This window comes from Triturus cristatus, chromosome 7 (assembly GCF_964204655.1).
Source record: "Triturus cristatus chromosome 7, aTriCri1.1, whole genome shotgun sequence".
Taxonomy (NCBI): domain Eukaryota; kingdom Metazoa; phylum Chordata; class Amphibia; order Caudata; family Salamandridae; genus Triturus; species Triturus cristatus.
Window position 1 is genome coordinate 283675702 of NC_140590.1, and position 22088 is coordinate 283697789.

The 22088-nt window shown below is 43.1% G+C and overlaps 1 protein-coding gene across 2 annotated transcripts in view; it reads right to left on the bottom strand.

The window, feature by feature from the left end:
• Positions 1-1006: 1006 nt before the first annotated feature.
• RUVBL2 (RuvB like AAA ATPase 2) overlaps positions 1007-22088 on the bottom strand; it is a 144287-nt gene continuing 123205 nt past the window's right edge. Inside the window, exons 15-16 of one of the 2 annotated variants that reach the window (XM_085616282.1) lie at positions 10411-10472; positions 1007-1305 (exon numbers count right to left, since the gene is read on the bottom strand). In XM_085616282.1, the coding sequence (XP_085472408.1) occupies positions 10429-10472 (44 nt within the window). In that variant the 3' untranslated portion in view covers positions 1007-1305; positions 10411-10428. The remainder of the gene's footprint in view (positions 1306-10410; positions 10473-22088) is intronic. The other variant, XM_085616283.1, reaches the window with a different exon arrangement.

The window sequence follows — 22088 nt, forward strand, 5'->3', positions numbered from 1 at the left end:
TCGTCGACGAGAAGACTGACGACGCTGTCGTTGTGGACACGGTTGTCGCCGCTGTGGAGACATGACCTGGTGCCCTTTTTTGGAAGGTGTCGCAATTTTGCTGGCCGACAGGGTAGGCTTCTTAAAAGTCAGAGAGTCCTTGTCAGACACTGAAGATTTTGAAGATCTTGCCTCTGAAGACTTCTTGTGTGTCTTCATAGGAGGAGCGTCTGAGGGGCCAGGAGATGTCACTCTCGGCCTCTTCAGGGAGACTTCAGAGGTTCCGGAAAAGCTCGCCTCCGAGGATACCACACTCTCCCTGTCCTTGAGCCTGTCCAGCCAGATAAGCAGACGACCCTCTCTGTCTCTCAAGGTCTTGTGAGGGAAAGACCTACATATTTTACACTCCTTAGGGACGTGGTCCAGATAAAGGCAATATAGGCAGAGGTCATGCTTGTCGTCCACATGAAGCCTCTTCTTCCCACATGAAGAGCAAGCCCTGAAAAGGGCTTTCTTCTGGGATTCAGACATGCCAGGAGTTGTAGAAGAAATAAACACTCACTGCAGTAATAAGAGGCCTGAAGTGGTCTGCGTTCAATCCTTGAAGAAGAAAGTCACCAAAAAAGTGAACAATCTGGTTTGAAAGAAATCCTGAGGAGAACTCAGGCTGGAGACTCCCTAGCACAACGTGCGGTAGAAAATCTGAGGGACTGAGGCTCCTGCCAGGAAGGTTCTAGAGGGAGGTGATAGCGGATTGGCTGGCTCTAAGAGTTTGGTCCTTTTTACATAAGGACTAGGATAAGCTACTAAGGGGAGGCCCTTAGGCCTATTTTTCTCTATGTATGTCTATAGGACATTACTTTTTTATGTACCGGAGGCTCCCGTTTCGACAACGGGGAATGATTCAGGCATGTGAATCTATGAAAGACACCCCTAAAACTGGAAAATTCTAAGGTAAGGAATCTATAACTGTTTCTTTCAGATATTCTAATTAGCTAACGTACACAGAAACAAGTAAAAATAAGCATTTGTTATTTTGAAAAAACTTTATTTTACAAAATGTAGCAAACAGCGACAGGACGCATTCTGCAGGCAAGGACTTTAGATACAGACTGCTCTTGCAAACCACAGTCTTGTACGCACAGACTGTATCCTGCAACCAAGGCGGCAGACTGAAAGGATACTGGGACCAGAACTACAGGCAGACCTGATCCTCCAGCCACACCTTTAAGGCGGATAACTAACGTTTGTAACTCTCCGAGGATGGAGATGTAGACCTTGTTCCAGATTTAGGTAGTCATCAGGAGGTGTCCATGGTCTCTCCCTCTGCAAAGAAAGCAAAAGCAACAGAAGATCAGAAATGTGTGGACTACGGAATGGAATCTGAAAGAGAAAGCATTGGTTTTGCTGCTTCCTTGAGGTTTATCAGCCAGAAACATATAAGCACTGGCAAGGCCAACAAGTTTCACCTTTTCCACCTATTAGCTTTGCCAATGATTTCTGCTGAAGATGTGAAAAAACGTGGCGATGTGTCCCTGCAGATACGAGTCATGACGCAATGGTGGCCCAGCATGACGACGTAATGGAGGGCACAATTTTATTTCTTCAGTTTACCTGCTCAAACATGGCAAACAGCACTTGGAGTAGTAAATGAAATAAACTGGAGGCAAACCTGTGCTAAAGGGCTTTGTAAAAACAAAGCAGCCCTGAAGCAAAGAGTAGCTGCAGGAAAAAAACAAAAGGGAAAACCACCCCCATCCACCCCATTGTTATTTTATTTTAAAAGGACCTTCAAAAGGGTAATAGGGAAGTAGCTGAGGAAGCATGTGAGGCAGAAGTGAAAACAGTGAGGGTCGGGGCAATGGGAGTGGAAGGCGCAACTGAGGAGACCGATACAAATAAATAATGAGCATTGGCTAAGCCAATTGATCTTGCCTATGTGAGATCTATTGGCTTTGTCAACGTTTTTAATTTTAAGCATGTTGCAAATGGCTGAAAGTAAAGAAAAAATTCTATGATAGTCAGTATTGACTGCGTTATAGCCTTTTTTTTTTTTAAATACTTGCAGCTATGCTACACTGAAGCCAGTGCTGCTTTATAATCTATACTATAACGTCCCCGTAGATCTAACGTCTGGGAGCTGCAATCGCACTCCTGACCTATGCATGCGTCCCTCTTTTCAAAATGGGAAAGCTTTTATTTACAAGTTAATCAACGTGAGAGAAAGCCTGTAACTAGGGTGTCCTGCACACTCAACTTTTCTGCAACCTTTATTTCTAAGGCCATTCTACAACAAATGAGTAAAATATGTAAACGTCTTTATTTTATTCACATGCAGAACGGTTTCATCGCAGTAGTACACCAGACTAACTCGGTGCACGTGTTTTTGTTTAACCCCTTCGACGCTCATGACGGAACGGTTCCGTCATGAGCGTCGGTTGAGCTGTGCTCATGACGGAACCATTCCGTCATGACCACGCCCGCGCAAGCAACGGTCAGCACCGCGGGGGAATCCGCCCCGCGTGGAAGGGGTTAAGGAATAGTTTTCAAACATGAATTTTGAAATATTCATGCAAGAGTATGGATTGAGCCTGTCACCAAGGAGATTCTGAATCGAGGAGCAGCTCCCAGCCCTCAACCCAGCAGGCTGAGCTTACACTCCTATGCACAAAAAAGGAGATAAGGGGGTATGAAGAAACAGGTCACCCCCCCACTCACAGAATCCCACACAACAAAAGACCTGTTCTATCAATAAATGAACTGCTCAATGCGCCCACCATGCATTTACAGTCACACAATTTTGTATGACAGGACAGTGGATATATATATCCCGTCTGTTCTAAGGTGACTTAAATCACTTGGTATTCTTTAAAACTAGATGTGTCTGCACGCTCCATCTCTCACGGTATATCCCACCCTATAGTGTAAGTAATCAAAAGAGGAGGGAAAATATGAAAAAATTGTGAAAAAATTGGTAGTGCCTCATGGGAGTAACACCATGGGAGGTTGCAGACTGGTTCTCGCCTGCATCCTCAGGCTCTCATCATTAGCAACTGCCAACTTATAAACAAAAAGCGAAGTGCTCAGTGTGGTGTATGTGAACCCTATAAGGTGTATCGGGATCTGACATAGAAGCCCGCTACTCCTAGTCTAAAAATGAGCTAAACAACCACTAGCTACGCTACTTTATTCCTTGCTGTGTGTCTGCTCAATTAAAAACCAACATGTTTCATTGCCACTATGATCTTACGGCAATTTTGTCAGGGCAAGGGTCAATTTTCCACACTGCACCAATTTTCTCTGTTTTTTATACCTGCGGGAGACAGAGACAGCACAACACATCCTAACAACCGTGGCATCAGACTGAACATGTAGTTAAAAAAAGGGTTTTATATATGTGGGAGCCATCAACAACTCGTAAAATATATTTACCGGGTGGTTGCCCTTCATCAGCAACCTGCAACCCCTTTTAAATGCGCGTGTGTACTAGTCCACATAAGCAATATTGATCACACTTGCTGCCATACGTCAGTTCGTGGAAGAAAGGGAAAGTTACTCAAGCATTATGCTCAACACGTGCCAATCCGGTGAGATGGAAATGCGGGACCCCTACTATTGCTGAACCACTTTTTCTCAGAGTAGGGATCACCCCTACCCTATCGTGGGTCACTAATGCGTGTGAATCGCCTAGATCGCTCGCTAATATCTTAACCCCCGATTCTTACTTGGGGAGCGTCTGCCACTTGTTTGTGCCCCGATCCGTTATCAAGAATGTTGTTAGCGAGAGCCATTAGCTATAATAACTCCCGCCGGACAATTTATTTAGCCCAGGGAGTTTAAAAATTATTTCCCCCGCCTCCTAATCTGTTAAAAGACCGCTTACCGTGTCAACGCGAGTGACTGGTGTGTGCTCAACTCCTCAGCGTCTCGGTCTAGCGGCATTGAATTTCAAACGCAGAACACGTTGCGTCAGTACGTGTAGGACCCGCCCTTCTTCCGGTCCTCTCGTGCTGTAGTGTCATACAGGACTAGTACAGCAGCCATGTTGGAGTGGCTATACGTCGTAACTATCTGAATAGGAAACGATGTGAAATATAATTTATGTATTTTCATGTTTCTTCTCACTGTTTAATATAATTACACCAGGGTTGTGATTAAAACGTCGCTAGTGCATCCAATGAAGAGCTCTCAACCAGGGATTAAACATATTTATACCTCTCACATCTATGCATATATTCTCTTAATGGTTTTATGGTTCATGACAATACATCACTAAGTTATATGAGAATCGCCTCTGCCAACTATATGTGTTAGGGCTCTTAGGATTGTAATAAATATGTGCAAAAATGTGTATCGCCAGTTTCATGTCTGAGCTACATATAAAGACAGATCAACACCACCCCAATAACCACTTATGTTGGCTAATTAGACAAAATGGGCTATTAAGTTCGGGCAGCGCCTGGGGTTCATCAAGTTAATGGTCATGGTTTCTTAAGAATAATGCCACTTTATTTCATTCAATAAGGTCGTTCAGCCCATGTTGGTCCACCTCATCTTGGTAGATCCACCCTGCCTCTTTTGTGCTAATTCTGCTCTCCATATTGTAATGATCCCCTATTACCTTTTCTAGTACCACCCACCGTATGTCCTTGTTGTGGTGTTTCTGGGTTACAAAATGTTGCACCAGTCTGGTGGTAAGCTTGCCCGCCTTTAGCGTGCTCAAGTGTTCCTGGATTCTGACTTTGACTTTCCGTGTCGTGAGACCAATATAATGAAGATCACACGGACATGTGAGTCTATAGATGATGTTGGCTGTGTTACAATAACTAAACCTATTCAGATACCAGGTTTTTCCATGTATCAGAGTAACACTTGGTGGGTGTAGTCAGCTCGAACACCGAGCATCCCCCACATGGATAATGTCCAGGGGGCACTCCAGTTTCTCTGGACTCCTGAATGGACCAGGTATGTACTAGACGGTCACGCAAATTGGTAGACCGTTGAAAGGCATATCTGGGTTGGGGCATTTTCATTGAGGAGGTGCTGAGCAAATGCCAATGTCTCCTGATGTTCGGTCTGATTTTCGTTGAAAGTGGTCCATAAGTGGTTATTGGGGTGGTGCCGATCTGTCTTTATATGTAGCACAAACATGAAGCTGGCGATACCCATTTTTGCACATATTTATCACAATCCTAAGAGCCCTAACACATATAGTTGGTAGAGGCGATTCTCATAACTTAGTGATGTATTGTCATGAACCATAAATCCATTAAGAGAATATATGCAAGATGTGAGGTATAAATATGTTTAATCCCTGGTTGAGAGCTCTTCATTGGAGGCACCAGCGACGTTTTAATCACAGCGCTGGTGTAATTGTAATGAACAGTGAGAAGAAACATGAAAATACATAAATTATATTTCACATTGTTTCCTATTCAGATAGATACGACGTATAGCCACTCCAACATGGCCCCCGTACTAGTCCTGAATGACACTACAGCATGAGAGGACCGGAAGAAGGGCGGGTTATACACGTACTGACGCAATGTGTTCTGCGTTTGAAATTCAATGCCGCTAGACCGAGACGCTGAGGAGCTGAGCTCACGCCAGTCACTCGCGTTGACACGGTAAGCGGGCTTTTAACAGATTAGCAGGAGGAAATAATTTTTAAACTCCCTGAGCTCCTAAATAAATTGTCCGGCGGGAGCTATTATAGCTAATGGCTCTCGCTAACAACATTCTTGATAACAGATCGGGGCACAAACAAGTGGCAGACGCTCCCCAAGTAAGAATTAGGGGTTAAGATATTAGTGGGCCATCTAGGCGATTCACACGCATTAGTGACCCACGATAGGGTGGGGGTGATCCCTACTCCGAGAGTTCAGCAATAGTAGGGGTCCTGCATTTCCATCTCACCGGAGGGGCACGTGTTAAGCATAATGCTTGAGTAACTTTCCCTTTCTTCCACGGACTGATGTATGGCAGCAAGTGTGATCAATATTGCGTATGTGGACTAGTACACACGCACATTTAAAAGGTGTTGCAGGTATGCCGATGAAGGGCAATCACCCGGTAAATATATTTTACGAGTTGTTGATGGCTCCCACATATATAAAACCCTTTTTTAACTACATGTTCAGTCTAATGCAACTGTTGATAGGATGTGTTGTGCTGTCTCTGTCTCCCGCAGGTATAAAAAACAGAGAAAATTGGTGCAGTGTGTAAAATTGACCCTTGCCCTGACGAAATTGCCGTAAGGTCATAGTGGCAATGAAACATGTTGGTTTTTAATTGAGCAGACACACAGCAAGGAATAAAGTAGCGTAGCTAGTGGTTGTTTAGCTCGTTTATAGACTAGGAGTAGCGGGTTTCTATGTCAGATCTCAATGCACCTTATAGGGTTCACATACAGCACACTGAGCACTTTGCTTTTTCCTTTCCTTTTATCAACATTTTGTTTGTAAGTTGGCAGTTGCTAATGATGAGAACCTGAGGATGCAGTCGAGAACCATTCTGCAAACTCCCATGGTGTTACTATCGTGAGGCACTGCCAATTTTTTCATATTATTTTCCCTCCTCTATTGATCGCTTACACTGTAGGGTGGCATATACCGTGAGAGATGGTGTGTGCAAAAACATCTAGTTTTAAAGACTACCAAGTGATTTAAGTCATCTTAGAACAGACAGGATATATATATCCGCTGTCCTGTCACACAAAATTGTGCGACTGTAAATGCATGGTGGACGCATTGAGCAGTTCATTTATTGATATAACAGGTTTATTGTTGTGTGAGCTTACACTCCCCCTTATACAAGCTGCTATTGGACGTTACATCTGTGCTCTGATTGGTCGCTATATTTGGCGTTTCTAATGGGCTTAGGGTTAGTGTTCCGATTGGCTGATAGGTCTACGATACCGATTAGTCCCTGGGTTAGTGATTCTGTTGGACGTAGTGCTTAGGGTTAGTTGGGGTTTTTGATTGGTTACTGGGGCTAGGCTTTCTGTTGGACCAAGGGTTTAGGCTTTCGTTTCTAATTGGCTGCTAGGACTAGGGCTGTGATTGGCTGTAAGGGTCTGGTCCCCTATTGGTCCTAGGGCTAGTGTTCTGATAGGTTACGGCTAGGGTTCCCATTGGCTGAAGGGGTCACCTGACCACGGGGGCTATTTAAGATCAGGGTTCAGGGCGTCTCAGCCTGGGCGTCGAGGACAAGTGCAGAGAGGACAGGGCAGCTTCCTGTTTGGGAGAGGCCAGGCTTAGGGCCAGAAATGCTGCCCATTATCCCATTCATCAACACTCACCCACGTCCATATTTAACACACTCATAGCAAATGTACTATACTCATTTACAACATACTAACCCTACACACATTTCAATGTCTCAGCACCCACTTTAAAACCCCACAAACCACACCTTTATACCCTTATATTCCAACTACAACACATTTGCACTTTTTACTCACACACAAAACATCACTCTATGCTATACAACTAACCATTCCACACATCACAAACACAACCCAAATCCACACCATACCATACTTAACCATTTACCATCCAGACACACTCCCTGCTCTAATTACTCTGACAGACTCATTTCTGTCCCCAATAAACCTATACTCTGCCTTCGATCTTTTCATGCACCAACACCATCCTCTTCTTTTTACCACAAAAACACAACCACACAACTGTTACACTCTGATGCACCACACATTACCTCTTTTAGCAATCGCATGTAAGACGAACACTGTTAGCTCTTGTTCATCCCCTCTTGCACATCACATATACTTTTTCAAAACACATCACCACCCCTTTACCTTACAGCTTCAACTCACTAACAATACTTTACATACAAATTCTTCTCAGAAAACAAACACATCAACTCATCTCACTACTCCTCAAAAAACAAAACATACACACACCAGCACAACAAAATTTCACACACCACTAATACTTTTCATCACAAACTAGAAGCATACACCCACTCCCACCTTCCTGACTACACAAAGAATACTAATCCTAAAGTAACTACACTGCCAAGCTTTCTCTCTTCCCCCACACCTAACATATACAGCAACACAGCAACTCTTAACCGCCTCTCATCCACTGGACAATTTAGAACTTTACAACATGACCACCATGCTGCACCACCACCCTTAACTCGTACACCTTCTACCCTAAACAGACGTGAACAAAATAAACATGGCACTCTTCACAACTTCGCATCTCCATGTCTACTGCACAACAAGGCTACTCTACAAAAACACAGCTCATCAACTCACTCTCAACCACCACCGCCACACCCTACACCCCCAGACCAATCAAAATGCCTTCTTAGCCTGCTGGACAAGGAACATGATACAGCTACACTATTGCTATCCTCATACGGCTAACACCAGCACTAAGGACACACCTACTACAAGCCCACAAAATACTGCTCACTTTTGCAAAACAAAGTCACACTATCACCAAAACACATCCTCTAAACTGCCTACTAACAAATGCTTGGTCGCTCTAAAAAAAACAAAAAACAGCATCACATCTATGACCTTCTCACTGACACACCGGACTTACTCTTCATATCTGAATTATGGCTGGGAGATGACATGGCTCCAGTCACACAAAATAGTATAGGCAAAAGCGGAGGTGGCCTAGCTGTTGTGTTAAAGCAACCATTAAATATCACTAAAGCAGACGACATCTCCATACAAGGTTGTGAGGCCATCTTCACCAGATGCAACCCTGCACCATCTTCCTCCTGCAACTTCCTGCTCTTTTACAGACCTCCACCAAGCAATCCAACCTATTCATTCTGGGCGACCTAAACATTTTGGTTTGCCAAATCCAATATGCTTCACCCAAAAACAATCATTACTGGCCCAGACGCACTGAACCTACATCAGATCACCCACAAATCCACACATCGCTGGACACATCCTAGATGTAATTTTTGCAAATACAGAACTAGTTAGCTTTCAAACAATGACTACAGTCACATGATCAAATCACCATTTGCTTGCTTTCCAACATAACACACAAAGCAACACACCTAAAACAACCTTACATGTATCCACCTATCGACCGTGGAACAAACTTACATTTTGAACATTTAGAAACACAACTAACATTCAGTAAAGATCTAGACAATACATTCAGTAAAAAACTGAGTGACTACAGGAAGCATTTGATGTCCTAATATCACTAAGAACACCACAACAGAACAAAAGAAAACAGGCACCTTGGTGAAATAGAGACAAAAGATAAAATAGCAAATTAGAAATCTAAAACTTACCTGGCTCAAAACAAACATCACCTATAGAAACTTAACAGATTACACAAGTCCACAATCAAAAAAGCTATGAAAAAATACAATTCTGACAGAATTCAAAATGCTAAATGTGCAAATAAAGAATTCTATACAATTCTCACTGAATTTCGTAAACCAAATTGCCTGTATGGAGCTCATCCCATTGCTCAAGAATTCACAGACAAACTGGCAAATCATTACATGACCAAAGCGGATTTGTTGGACTCCTTTTCAAAACAAAGGAAAAACACCTGCACTGATCCTTTTTTAAAAAAAACTCCAAGAGTACATTAACCCAGCCTCTGGATTTCTTCCAACAAATTTCACAAAATAAATTTATGGACCTGGTTAAAGCAAGCAGTCCAATTTTTCTAACTGCCTCTGCTGCCACACAAGTAAGAAGAATCATGAACAATTCCTTAACTACAGGAATATTTCCAGAAGATCTAAAAAGTCATACATACCCCCAATACTAAAGAAAACAAACCTAGACCCGCTTAACCCAGACAACTACAGACCAATTACAAATGAACCTTTCCTGGGAAAACGGATAGAGCAGCATTCGCCCATAGGTCACAATTCATTGAAGATAATTCCATACTTTCAAACAGGATTCCGTCCAGTAAGAGGCAAAGAATCTGCCCTCATTGCCATCTGGGATGACCACAGGAACACATTTGACTTGAACAGGGTTGCTGTACTACTACTCTTGGACCTCTCAGCTGCCTTTGACACGGTTCACCATGACACTAATACAAAGGTGCTACGAAGCAGGCATAGAGGGGATGGCGCTCGACTGGATCATATCCTACCTTCAAAAAAGAACTTATGACATTCATACCCTCCCCCTTTCTCGTCCAAACCATACTTCACAAAAGCAGGGGTCCCTCACAGCTTTATCATCTCAGCCAGGCTTTTCAACATTTACGTGAACTAATTACTGGCACTGATCAATCAATTTCACCTCACATGCTATAACTACGTAGATGGCACACAAATACTCCTTAAACTGGAAAGCCCCAAAGACATTGGAAACTCACAAATTTCCAGCTGTCTCAGAGCCGTTGATCAGTGGATGACATGGAGCCATCTCAAACTGAATTCTTCTAAAACGGAAATACTCACATGTGACGACTGGAAAAATTATGACCCACTCTGTGCCTGGACTGATGATCTGGGAACATCACCTAAAGTATCAAAGGAAGTAAGAAACCTCGGAATTACCATGGACTCCAAGCTACAAATGAATGCCCAAGTGGACAAAATAGCAAGATCAAGCTTCATTACTATAAAAAAAACTCTGCAACGCATCTTCCACCACCTGGAATTTCCACACAAGGTCCAGGCTACTATCTCTCTTGTTCTTTCTAAACTAGATTACGCCAATAGCCTCTACCATGGATCATCTTTAACAACTATGAAAAGACTACACCAGATTCAGACCTCTGCTGCCAGACTACTGTTACATATAAAGCCACAAGCCCACATCTCCCCTGCCTTGAAGGCCTTACATTGGTTATAGGTTGCCTGGAGTTCCACATTTAAGGTACTTTGTATCACCCACAAGGCGATACATGGAACAGGACTGCTCATCAGGAATAAGATCACCAAATACATTCAGCAAAGGAACCTCCGCTCTAGATTGGTACCTCGTCTCAATATACGAGAAAAAAAAAACATAGCTGGCTCATCCATCTCTTTTCAAGCAGCCAAACTATGGAACTCTTTACCCCCAAACATAAGATCTCCAGAAGACTACTTAAGAGTTGGCTCTACTCCAACATAAATATACAGCATATCACTCTGTATAACAGCATTTATTTGGACTATAGATGTGTACCTACATATGTGTATTGCTTTGTATAAACGTGTATAGTAATTATGTTGATAAATATATATTCGTTAGTTCTGCTTAACAAATGTACATATTACTTATGGTTATATTATTCTATGTTTAACATGTATATAGATGAGTGCATAAAAAAGTAAATCTTTAATCATAGCGATCTACAATTGCTTCACTATTGAATTACAAAAGAAATTATAGAAACAAAATGTAAAAAGTACAGCTATACTTGAAGTATATTCATTATTCATTCAGTTCATTAAATACAACTTAAATACAACTTAAATCTACATACATCTCACCCTATTCCTCTCTCTACATATGCTCTACATCCACTCGGACTCATACCAAAACCCCATTCTACTACTCTGTTCCCCAAAATAGCCCTTTCTAGACTCTTCCCTCCTCTACCCCTCTTTCATCATCTCATACCTCTTTTACTATTCAGATCTCCCAAACAAGCCTTTCGAAACCCTTCCATCTGACTCTCCCCCCCCCCCCATTACTCATCTCAAGCCTCCTCCTACTGCTACACGCTCCAAAAAAACAACTTTCTAGACACTTATCTCTACTATCTCTCCACTATTCTTTTCAATCCAAACAAACTCATATGTTCACTGCTCAAATTCATTTCATATCGCCCTATACTAATTCACCACTAATCCTTTTTGGGATCCGAAGTGGCGTGCTACTCGCTGAAAAATCACTCGGATGCCTCGTCAGGGGTAGCAAGCACTTTATAAATACAATTACAATACAATGCCAATGCTGAACTAAGAGGCAAGTCAGTTATGTGCACTCTTTGGACAGCCAGGGTTGCTATTCTACATGGACATTTTAGTAAAATCAAATGATGAAGACGTTTTTCTACAGCACACCTCCTGAAGGTATATACCTCAAGATTGTATTATATGCAATAATAAAGAACAAGCATTGGCAAAGCCAATAGCTTTCGTCTATGCGAAATATATTGTCAATGTTTTTTGTACATTTTGCAAAGGACTATAACAGAGATGCGAAATAACGGAACAAGCTGCAGGCATGGGGAACCGGGTTTGAGTCTCCGCATCAGCTCAACATCCTGTGATCCTGACCACATCATGTAATCTCCCCAGTGCCATAAATAAGTGTCTGTGCAATATAACTGGTGCTATTACAAAGCAGTGAAATACTTTTGAGAATTTGTAAGTGCTTTTTAGGTCTCAGCTAGACAGCGCTTGCGCTCACTCTTAAAGACATGTTGAATATACTTTGTGAGCTTCACCCTGCCAATAGACTTCCCATTTGCTGGCTCCATTGTCTCTTCTATTCTTTGTCCCCATATATCTATGTCTTGCATTTGTCATGCCGCCTCCTATGTTTAGCAGTTGCTAAGAGCAGGGACCAAGCACAATATCAATAAACTGGTCACCATTTTAGCATCTGTTAAGAAATACTTTTTTTTTCTTTTTTGAAAAGCAATTGACATGATTGGTCCCGTTTTCGCCCGCTCTCAGCTTATCTCCGTTTTGTAAACAGGCCTGTCAATTTTGTTATCTCATCACATTTGCTGAGCATTTGAAGCCCGAGATCAAAGGTCAGACGCTGGTTTCAGAGGGCGCCTGTTTACTTTCTCCCCGTTTGCATTTTGCTAAGAATGCCGTAAAATGACAGTGTCCTTTTTTAGGTCTCGCCTGAGCCAGCGCTTTAGCGCTGCTCTGGCGAGACTTATAGTAAGCGAGTTTTGGAAGTGCAAACAGTGGCTTTTCAGGCCTCCAAATACAGTGCATGTGCGCCGTCCGGGCGCGCGCACCATTTGGAGGCCTGAAAGCACTCGTTTGCTTTCACGTTCGCGGGCCACACGGCTGCTTTGAAGTGTGATCGCGATAACTTACATTTCGCGGGCGCTTTGATGTTCTCAGTGAGCCGCGCGGCCACTGCGAACATCAAAGCGCCCGCGAAATGTACACGCCATTTGCCACTCACAGATAACTCCGAAAATAATTCATGTAAATCAGTTTGGAATGTTCTCACTTCAGCCTCAGAAAAACATGCCTCTACTTTCTTTATGCGTCCGCCAGTCACACCTCCTACTTCACTGCACTTCACTGTCTATATCTATAGAAGGCGCGTGCACGTAACATGCACCCCTCTGTGCCTTTTCAGCCCCCTCTGACACAAGATAAATACTTTTACTCACAAATCGCCGCGAGATCGCTATAAGGGCGCACGGCGTTATGAATATCTCTCGGACAAAAAGGACATCTTAATTCAGTTTAATGTCAAGCTCCACATTTTTTGTTTTTGATTCCTGGCTCGACATCAAAACCGAAACCAGCAGCAGGCTGTTGACACACTGGGCTTGCTATTAAGCAGGACGAAGAGGAATGTGGAAACCCTACGGCCCTTTCTTCCCCAGAGCGCGCCACGCTCCGCCGGGCTTGTTTATTTTAGCAACACAGCTCGTGCCAGTTTCCCGCCTGGCGTCCCTTCCCTATCCTATCTCGTATCTCCAGCCCACCACTGGTCATCCGCACCAAGGACTCCGGTATGTTTTTGAAGTGCTTCCCTTTGCTTGTTTATCAGCATGTTGCCCTTCATGGGCATAACTTTAATAGGTCCGTTAATGTGTTATCGATATCGCAGATAAAGGAGTGTGATGCTTTGATAAGTTTCTGGGTTTCTCCTGTGCAGAGCAGGTCGTCTCTTGTGCTAGTTTCAACTGAATCCAAGCTTTCCCACCAAAATACGGATTACTATTAAGCTTCAGTTTGCATCCAGTTTCACAGAACAGTATTCCCATTTTGCCCACGAAATTTCACCCCGCTCTGTGAACAAAATCATGGTGGATGCAAGAACAATTTATGCCAAATTCACAAACCCATGTTTTCAAATCAGAAGCAAATACCATTCCCGCCCGCTTTGAATGCAACAGCAGTACTCGTTATCCTGGAAACCTTATAAAGATTTTTTTTTTATTCTGAGATTTTGTCAATTGCGGATGATGGTTAAATTGAATTTTTCCGCGTCACCTTTCGCCATCATGGGCGCTTGTTGACTTACTTACTGTATTTTGCACTGGCATTTTCCAACTATATCTAATGCACAAAAACACATTTGAACCATGGGGGTGGTGGATAGGGGTCTCCCACAGAGTTGTAAAACCGTGGGCGGGTTCACAGTCCAGACAATAAGTCCGTTTTCATTAACTGAGGCATCTAACGTAGATTGCTTTCTCGTGAAGTCATGCGCATGTATTTTAATAGCTGCCTCGTGAGTTTACATGTCAGGATCGCACTTGCTTGTGGTTGTTTGCTTGGGCTGAACTCTGCAATGATTTGCATCTGTAATGGGCGGATGTGTCCTGTCAGGGGGCAACACTTGTTTTCCTATGCCTGGATATATATACACGTGCATAAATATGTTTGACGTGAGGTACGTGTTCTGTTTCCAAGCCGCTCTATTTGCTTTCAGTATTTGCGGTGCATTTGTTATTTGTTGTAAACATATTTTTACAGTTGGGACGCCTTGTCGAGAAGCTGTCAGTCTTTCGTTGGTTGGGCGAATATATTATTTTAGAAACCAAACACAATCTCTCTGTTTAGAATACAAAATGTCTATTTTGAGTGTACTTTCTGCAGGCTGTCGAAATAATGTGTACTTTGGCGTTTTACACCTGCTTTCTCTTTAAAATTATTTGACCTCCTCTCCCCCTCTCTCCACCTTCCGCCTTCCTTGTCTTTTCCCCTTCTTCATACACCATGCCGCTGTTTTTTTTTCCATGAACACTTTTTCTGCAGTTTAGTTATTTGTTGTAATTATCAAGTTCATTTTTCTCTAATAGATGTGATTAAGTATATTTAGCAGTGTGTAGTGAGTTTTCTGCCTGGTTGCATGCAGGCTAATAAGTAATTCCTCCGAGCCTCCTCACACAGCTGCTGTGAATCCCAAGTCTGCGCCGCCACCGGAGACCGCTGCCATTGATTTCCAACATTAGAGAGATTGACGCTCTTAGACTAACCAGAGCATGCGTCACCCTGCCCCACCGCTCTTACCTGCACCAGCCGCGGCTAAAAAAGACTAATGCTTATAAGCAAAAATAAAAACAATCATTTGCAATGCAATAGGTCTCGCAGTTACACGAGTTAAAGCTATTGGCATTGTAAATGCCAATGCCAATAGGCATTGTTATTTGCAATGTCAATAGCTCAAACTCGCGTAAATGTGAGACCTAATGCATTGCAAATGCTTGTTAGTTGCTACAGCTTTGGACGTGTCCTCCAAGTGGAGCCGATGGGAATTAGCATCACAGGCTGTTTGAGGCTTCAGCTTACATTTCGGCTTCCTACTCCAGTGGCCAGTGCTCATGTGGCCTAGTGGAGTTGCCTGCCTCGGACGGGAGCCCTGGCTGGTCACTCTTTCTCTCTCTGCAGCTCTCCCCGGCTCATCCCTATTGTGATGGCTCCCAAAGGCAGCAGTAAGCGGCAGTCCGAAGAGATTGCAAATTCTGCAGGAATTAGCAATGCCTTTGTGTCTGCAATCCTCATATTTAAGTGACAACTGGGCTTGTCCTGTTAATATCTGCCCTGTGGAATGTCGAGCAGTTTTATCTTTGTGTTCCCGCAAGAAATGTCCACTCCATCAGTTCAATGGAGAAGTGTTGATGTCTCATAAAAAGTAAGTCCAAATATGATCACTAGTTGAATGTGTGACTGGAGCGACACCTAGAAGCTATGTCGAAATTATGACTACGATTCTAATTGCTACCAGCACAACAGCCATGTTTTGTTAGTTTCCCCAGAAATTGATCTAAATACATTCAAAGTACCTGAAAAGTGTTTTAGCTTCCTAGCCAAAAGTGATCAACACAATGTAAAGCACAATAAATTAATTTAATAGACGCAGCAGCTCAAGCAGGAGTCCAAAATATTTAGGCTTTTGAGAATCAGTCACAAAATGTCAGGGTGGGGGAGAGGTAGGGTCCTGCTTGTACCTACTTGTTTACTCCTTGCTTTAAGAGTGTACAAGTGCGTGCCAACCTCTACATGCTTTTCACACTGTGACATGCTAAGTGTGTAACATGTTGTGACATGCTTATAAACATCTCTTAACTGATTACTTTTAGTGTGCCAGCACTTTCCAAAAAATACTGCATTTGTGCTAAAGGAAAAGGGCATCTGGCAGAAGGTGACATTCTACATCAAGTGTTCTGCACACAGAAATGTGTTTGTTCCTTTCTATTCATCATGTTACAAAGCAAAGCGGTGTAAGCATAGCGCATGGATTCTCTTATGCACAAAAGAGGCCGTGCACAGCGCTTCAAATGGGCAGTGTACCAGCACTTCTTGGCAGAAAACAGCTTCTTTTATGACCAAGGGTACCTGCACTTCTATTCCATTTCAGGCACTGACAGCGCAGCAATTCACTTTAAACCAGTATGTAAAAGACAGCCATTTCAGCTAGGTGTAAGACTCTCCATCATTCAAATGTTACTACCATCCAGTGTTTAGCCTACAAATCTTGACATATTAGTGTTACGTACATCCTTGATTTTTCCTCTGTGATTTATTTTACAACTTTGCAATCTTGAAAAATAGTTTATTTCCAAGCTTCATGCAAAGGTTCACAATGTAGATTTATGCTGGCCCAGAGAAAAGCTTGTATACTGCTAATGCAGGAGCCTGGAGGACACTGCATGATGTACGAGCCCAGAGTGAAAAGAGCGCACAGCACACTAAGGTTGTCTTTAATCCACTCTCCTACACACTGAACTATGGCAACTAACTGCATGCCAGAAAACTTTACTATCACCAAAAATAACGCAGCCAGGGGAACATGAGGGGCCGATTTTCAGGATAAATCCCACTTGGAAGTGGGTAATTTATTCGAATTCCAAATAAAATCTAGAACGTTTAAAACGCATTTCTGACAAATTCCACCAGAAAATCTGTTACTTGGACAAAATATCTCTTCATGATACTGGAGTATTAATTAGGTCGAGGTCTAAGGCAAAGTGTCTTTAGGACCCAGGAAATCTCCTTCATTGGAGAGTATTATCTCAAGATTAAAATGCAATGTTTCATTTAACACAGATACCATAAAACATTCTACAGAACTCTCCATCAAGAACTAGACGTATACTTGTGCTTTCCGTATATTTAATGTAACGTCTGCTTTGAAATGCACCAATGTTTAGTTATTGTATTGTACTTACGTTTATACAGGCTTCAAACTCTTGAGTAAACACTAAAGCTCATCAGCGGACGCCAAGGATGGTGCATTATGGGGAGTGCTTGGGTGGAAGGATGCTAAAGTACAGTTTCATCTAGGTAAGAAATGTCTGGTGTGATGTGCACAGTGGTGCTCTAATCCATCAGTAGCGGAGTAAATGTCTGTAACCATCTATCACTGTCCTTGCTGGCTTTCAGCCACTTGGTGTTCAACAATAGGACCAATCCAATGACTCCACAGTAAAACATAGGGTCCAACAGTGCTGATGCCCGAGTAAGTTGGGCAGGCATCCTGACTTTGGAAGCCATCATTAGTTCTACGAGGCAAGCTGATAAGGGGTCATTTGAACGACAGAGAATGTTCACGGAATTCTTCCTAAGTTTGGAAGTAACAGGAAAAATCTACTAACTTGTTGCATGCGAGTTTAAGATTTTCTCATTTGGGCCACTCTCCCACATGAGGCAGCAAGAGTAAGAGCGAGTCACAAAGGATTCACTCTCCTGCTCTCTTAATTGGAAGTTCATGTCCCATTTGTTCCTGTAATCATGGGTACGAGAACACGGGTGGTGAGAGCACGTCTACCCACTCAATGTCTCTGGCGAGGGGGTCGCTGGATGGCACAAAGTCTTCACTCAATCACGCTCCCTGGGAAAATACTTAAGTTTGCCTTGAACAAATGACCTCTCTTTTGGAAGGGTATGCAGTGACCTTATAGTTACCAATCACCCCAGTTCACAAAACATTACTGAGGTGCTAGACAACAACATAAATGTATTTTATAACAATTCCCAACTGACCTCGTTTTATCAACACAGTATATGTACGAATTTTGACCTAAGTTTCTAGCCTGTATGTGATTGATGCACATCACTTTAGGCCAGAGCTAACTTATCGCCTCAATGGTGGTAAATTAGAATAATTCCACGTACTGCCAGAAAAGACACATCTAGGTTTGTCAAACTTCTGAAGTTATGCTACAGCAGGCACTTCACTCTTAGGGAGAGCAGGCCACAATCGGGTGTTTTTTACACTGAAACACACAGGTTTATGACAAAGAGGAAAATGCACAGCCCTGAGCTGACCTGGACCACTCTGCCTACACCTTTCAGATCACGAATGTAACTTAGACTCTGCCATGAGTTCATGCTTTTCATTAATCAGCATTTAGGCCTGGCACACCTGCAGCAGGTTCCACAGTCACGAGTTACCCGTCCATCCTTATTTTGCACTATCCCCTTAAACATATTTCATGTCATCTGTGCCCTAATAACACTACACACTGCATAGAGATAGCAGATGCAGATCACTACTACTGCCATGTCTCACTTAAAATTTCCTACAGCCATAAGTAACTGAATGCAAACAAGAGAGGACGAAGAACAGAAACTAATGTAGACAAATTTGTGTTGCTGACAGTTGCTTTCGTTTCACTTTTTTATGCTTAATGCACAGGGCTCTAAAATGGTTAGGACAAGTTTTTTACTCAACAAATTAATCAAACAAATAAATAGATTGAATTGGATCATGCAGGTTACTATTAAATATCTGAGATAGGTTATCAGAGGCTTAATAGAGTCCGAGTAGAAAAATATTAACATGGCAGTACTGCGAATCTACCCACATTTTAGAATTCTGGTATAAGAGAGTCGCTGTCTGCAAAACTCAATGTCACCAATTTCTTAAAATATACACAGAATGGGATTGGGCTTCATCCAGGAGTATCTCCTTCTCCTCACATAATAGCAATGTGTCTGCTGTATCTTATGGAACTGCTTGCAAGCAATGCATCAGGGGCCATTTTAAATCTCAAACGTAGACAGCGATTCTTTACCGCATGGATCCTTTGTACACAGAAAACAATCTTTATTTCACTTCAGCATGCTTTGCCGAAGCTCCATTCCACTCCAGTCTACCCCACTCAAGTCAAATATACACCTCTTCAACCTAATCTACCCCACTCCACCCTAATCAACCCCAAATCAATCTATCCCACTCCAATCTACCACGATAATCTACCCAACACCCCCACTCCAATCTACCTCAATCCACCCACCCTACTCCATGCCAATATACCCCATTCCACTCTACCCCACCCAACTCCACACCACTAACTTAGCCATGCTGAACAGCAGCCTCACTGGTGTACAACATGGCTAAAACACATTGCCGAAGGTGAGACCTATTGGCTTTGCCAATGCTGGTTATAAAAGCTGCTGATACTGTGAAAAAGGGTGATCCGTACACGTTTAAGGTATTCCAGTGTCTTAGGTGAAGAGAAGAGGAAGCCTGAGAGGAAGGAAGCCCGTGAGGGGCGAGAGAAATGGCCAGGAAGCGCAATGGATGCAGTACTTGCACCAGGAGCACTGGGACAGCAGACAGTCGCTAGGGAGCGGAGAGATAATGATCAGAGGTGGTTCAGAGTTGGGGGTAATAGTAAAATAAAGCAATAATCGGTGTTCAGTGGGCTTCCTAGATCTTTTGGCCCATGTGCTACTGCACCATTCAAATTATGACCATAGTGCCTACAAGATAACTGCACTTGTGAATGCTAGCTTAGTAGTAAAATATATAAATAATTCTTGTTTAGTGGGATTCCTAGACCTTTTGGCTCATGTCACTGCACCTGCTGCACCATTTAAATCATGACCCTAGTGCTTGCAAGGTACCTGCACTTGTGACAGCTTGTTTAGAAGTAACATATAGCAATAATCAGAGCTCAGTGGGTTTCCTAAACCTTTTGGCCCCTGCACCTGCTGCACCATTCAAATCATGACTTATGCCTGCAAGGACAAATGAGGAAATAGTTTATATCCAGTAAATAGGCCGAAAAAGGCACAGTAAAGTAGCTTTAAACTTATCCAACCCTCCAAAAAGAGATGCCGCAGAGGTAATAAATAAAGCATATGTTTTACACATCAAAGTGAAAACCAAGCATTGATAAATTGTGTTACAATGTGGCTGTCTTTTTCCTGCAAAAAGATCTTATCCTGTGCTTGTGAGTGAATAGTCCATAAACTGTAAATTCCCAAAGATCACCATATGTTAGGCTGACGCGGAGACTGAAATGTGGCTTTGTACTTTGTTCCTAAAAAGACAGTTTCACAAATTAAACGGACTCACCAAAGAAGAGGAATATTGCAAAAAAACATTTTAAATATGAAAAGTTTCTGCAAAAGTTCCTAAAATGTATTTCGTAGACATTGTCATGGCCACATCTCGGCGACATCTCGGCGAGCGCACGTAGGAAGGAACGAAGAAAACGTCACCGGCCGTCCGCCGCGCAGCCAGGAACTACACAACCCAGAATGCCTAGCGCGTCACGCTCGACGTCAAGAGAAGACGCTTAAAGCAAGAAGTCGAGTCCCGGGACGCTGTCGGAAATTCACAGTTCCGAGGTACTGTCGTCCACTGCAGTTCCAGTTCTCGTACTCCTGGTCTGGTAAGGGTGCTTGCACCACATCTTGTCCTTGTGCCAAGCTCCGTTTGTTAGCGGCTGCTCGTGCGGAGGCTGGCGTTCCTTGGTGTACATTTCTAATCGTACTCTGGATTTGATCGGCCTGCATTGTCGGCCGGCGGGGGTGAGAGGCATTCCCAGGGGGTCATCGCTACTGGTACTCTGGATGTGATCGGCCTGCAGTGTCAGCCGGCGGGGGTGCATTGCCTCTATACGTCCTAGGGGCGTCTCACCTGTACCGAGTTCTTTTAAGTTGCTCTGGTCCAATCATAGTCCGTGTAAGAGTCATTACACTGAATACAAACACTGCCACGGTTGTCAGGATCACAGACGGTGAAGCTACAAAGCAAAGTAGCAATCGAGGGGATGAGCTAAGTGACTGAATGCATGAGGCTTGCTGTGTATGTGACGTAACAGAGTTGCACTATTGTTTAACGGTAATATCTCTGGCTCTATCTTTAACAGGGGTTGGCATGAGTGGTAGAAGTTTACGCTCTATCCCTGTGATGAACAGTGGAGTCTAGAGAAGGGTAGGTGCTGGGCCAGAATTCCGTGCCTGAGTATAACGAGAGTGGGGATCGTGCATGCATGATTGATTGTTATTTCTCTCGTTCCTGCAGAATGACCCAAAACAAGTTCGCCCTCACAGAAGTCACCCCCTCCACTATTGTTTCTATCGCAATCACTACATGGAAGACTCTTTTCTTTACAGGTACAGGGGGTTCCGTACCGTGCTTGGCCTAGAGGCCTGGCTTTCGTATAATATGTGTTTCTGAAAGGCGATGTTTACCATTGTATGTTCTATTTCTTCTCATTTCAGATCTCCCTCCCTGCTGTTCCCTTCCTTTCCTTCCCCCACTTGATCCTTCCTATGACCTGTGCCATCACGGCTTGTAGGCTTGGATAGATCAAGAGGTGGACCTCTCATTCATCAAACCGATCCTGAGGACTGGTCAGCGTTACAGACATACAGAACGGTTTTATTTCAGTAGTACTAATACATCAGACTAAATCAGTGCGGTCCGCAAGCGCCTTCCTGAACTTTGCATGTGGCCCCGGGTTGAAAACGGTCAAGCATTTATTTACAAGTTGATTGACGTGAAAGAAAGCAGGGAATAAGGGTGTCCTGCACAATTAACTTTTGGGCCACCTTCCTCGGTAAAGAAACTTTGCAAAAACGTGTTAAATATGAAAAAGTCTCTGCAAAAATGTACTTAATTCACATGTAGAACTGTTTCATCTTAGTAGTACTAGTAAATCAGTGCAAGTTATTATTTTTTTTTTTTAAATAAT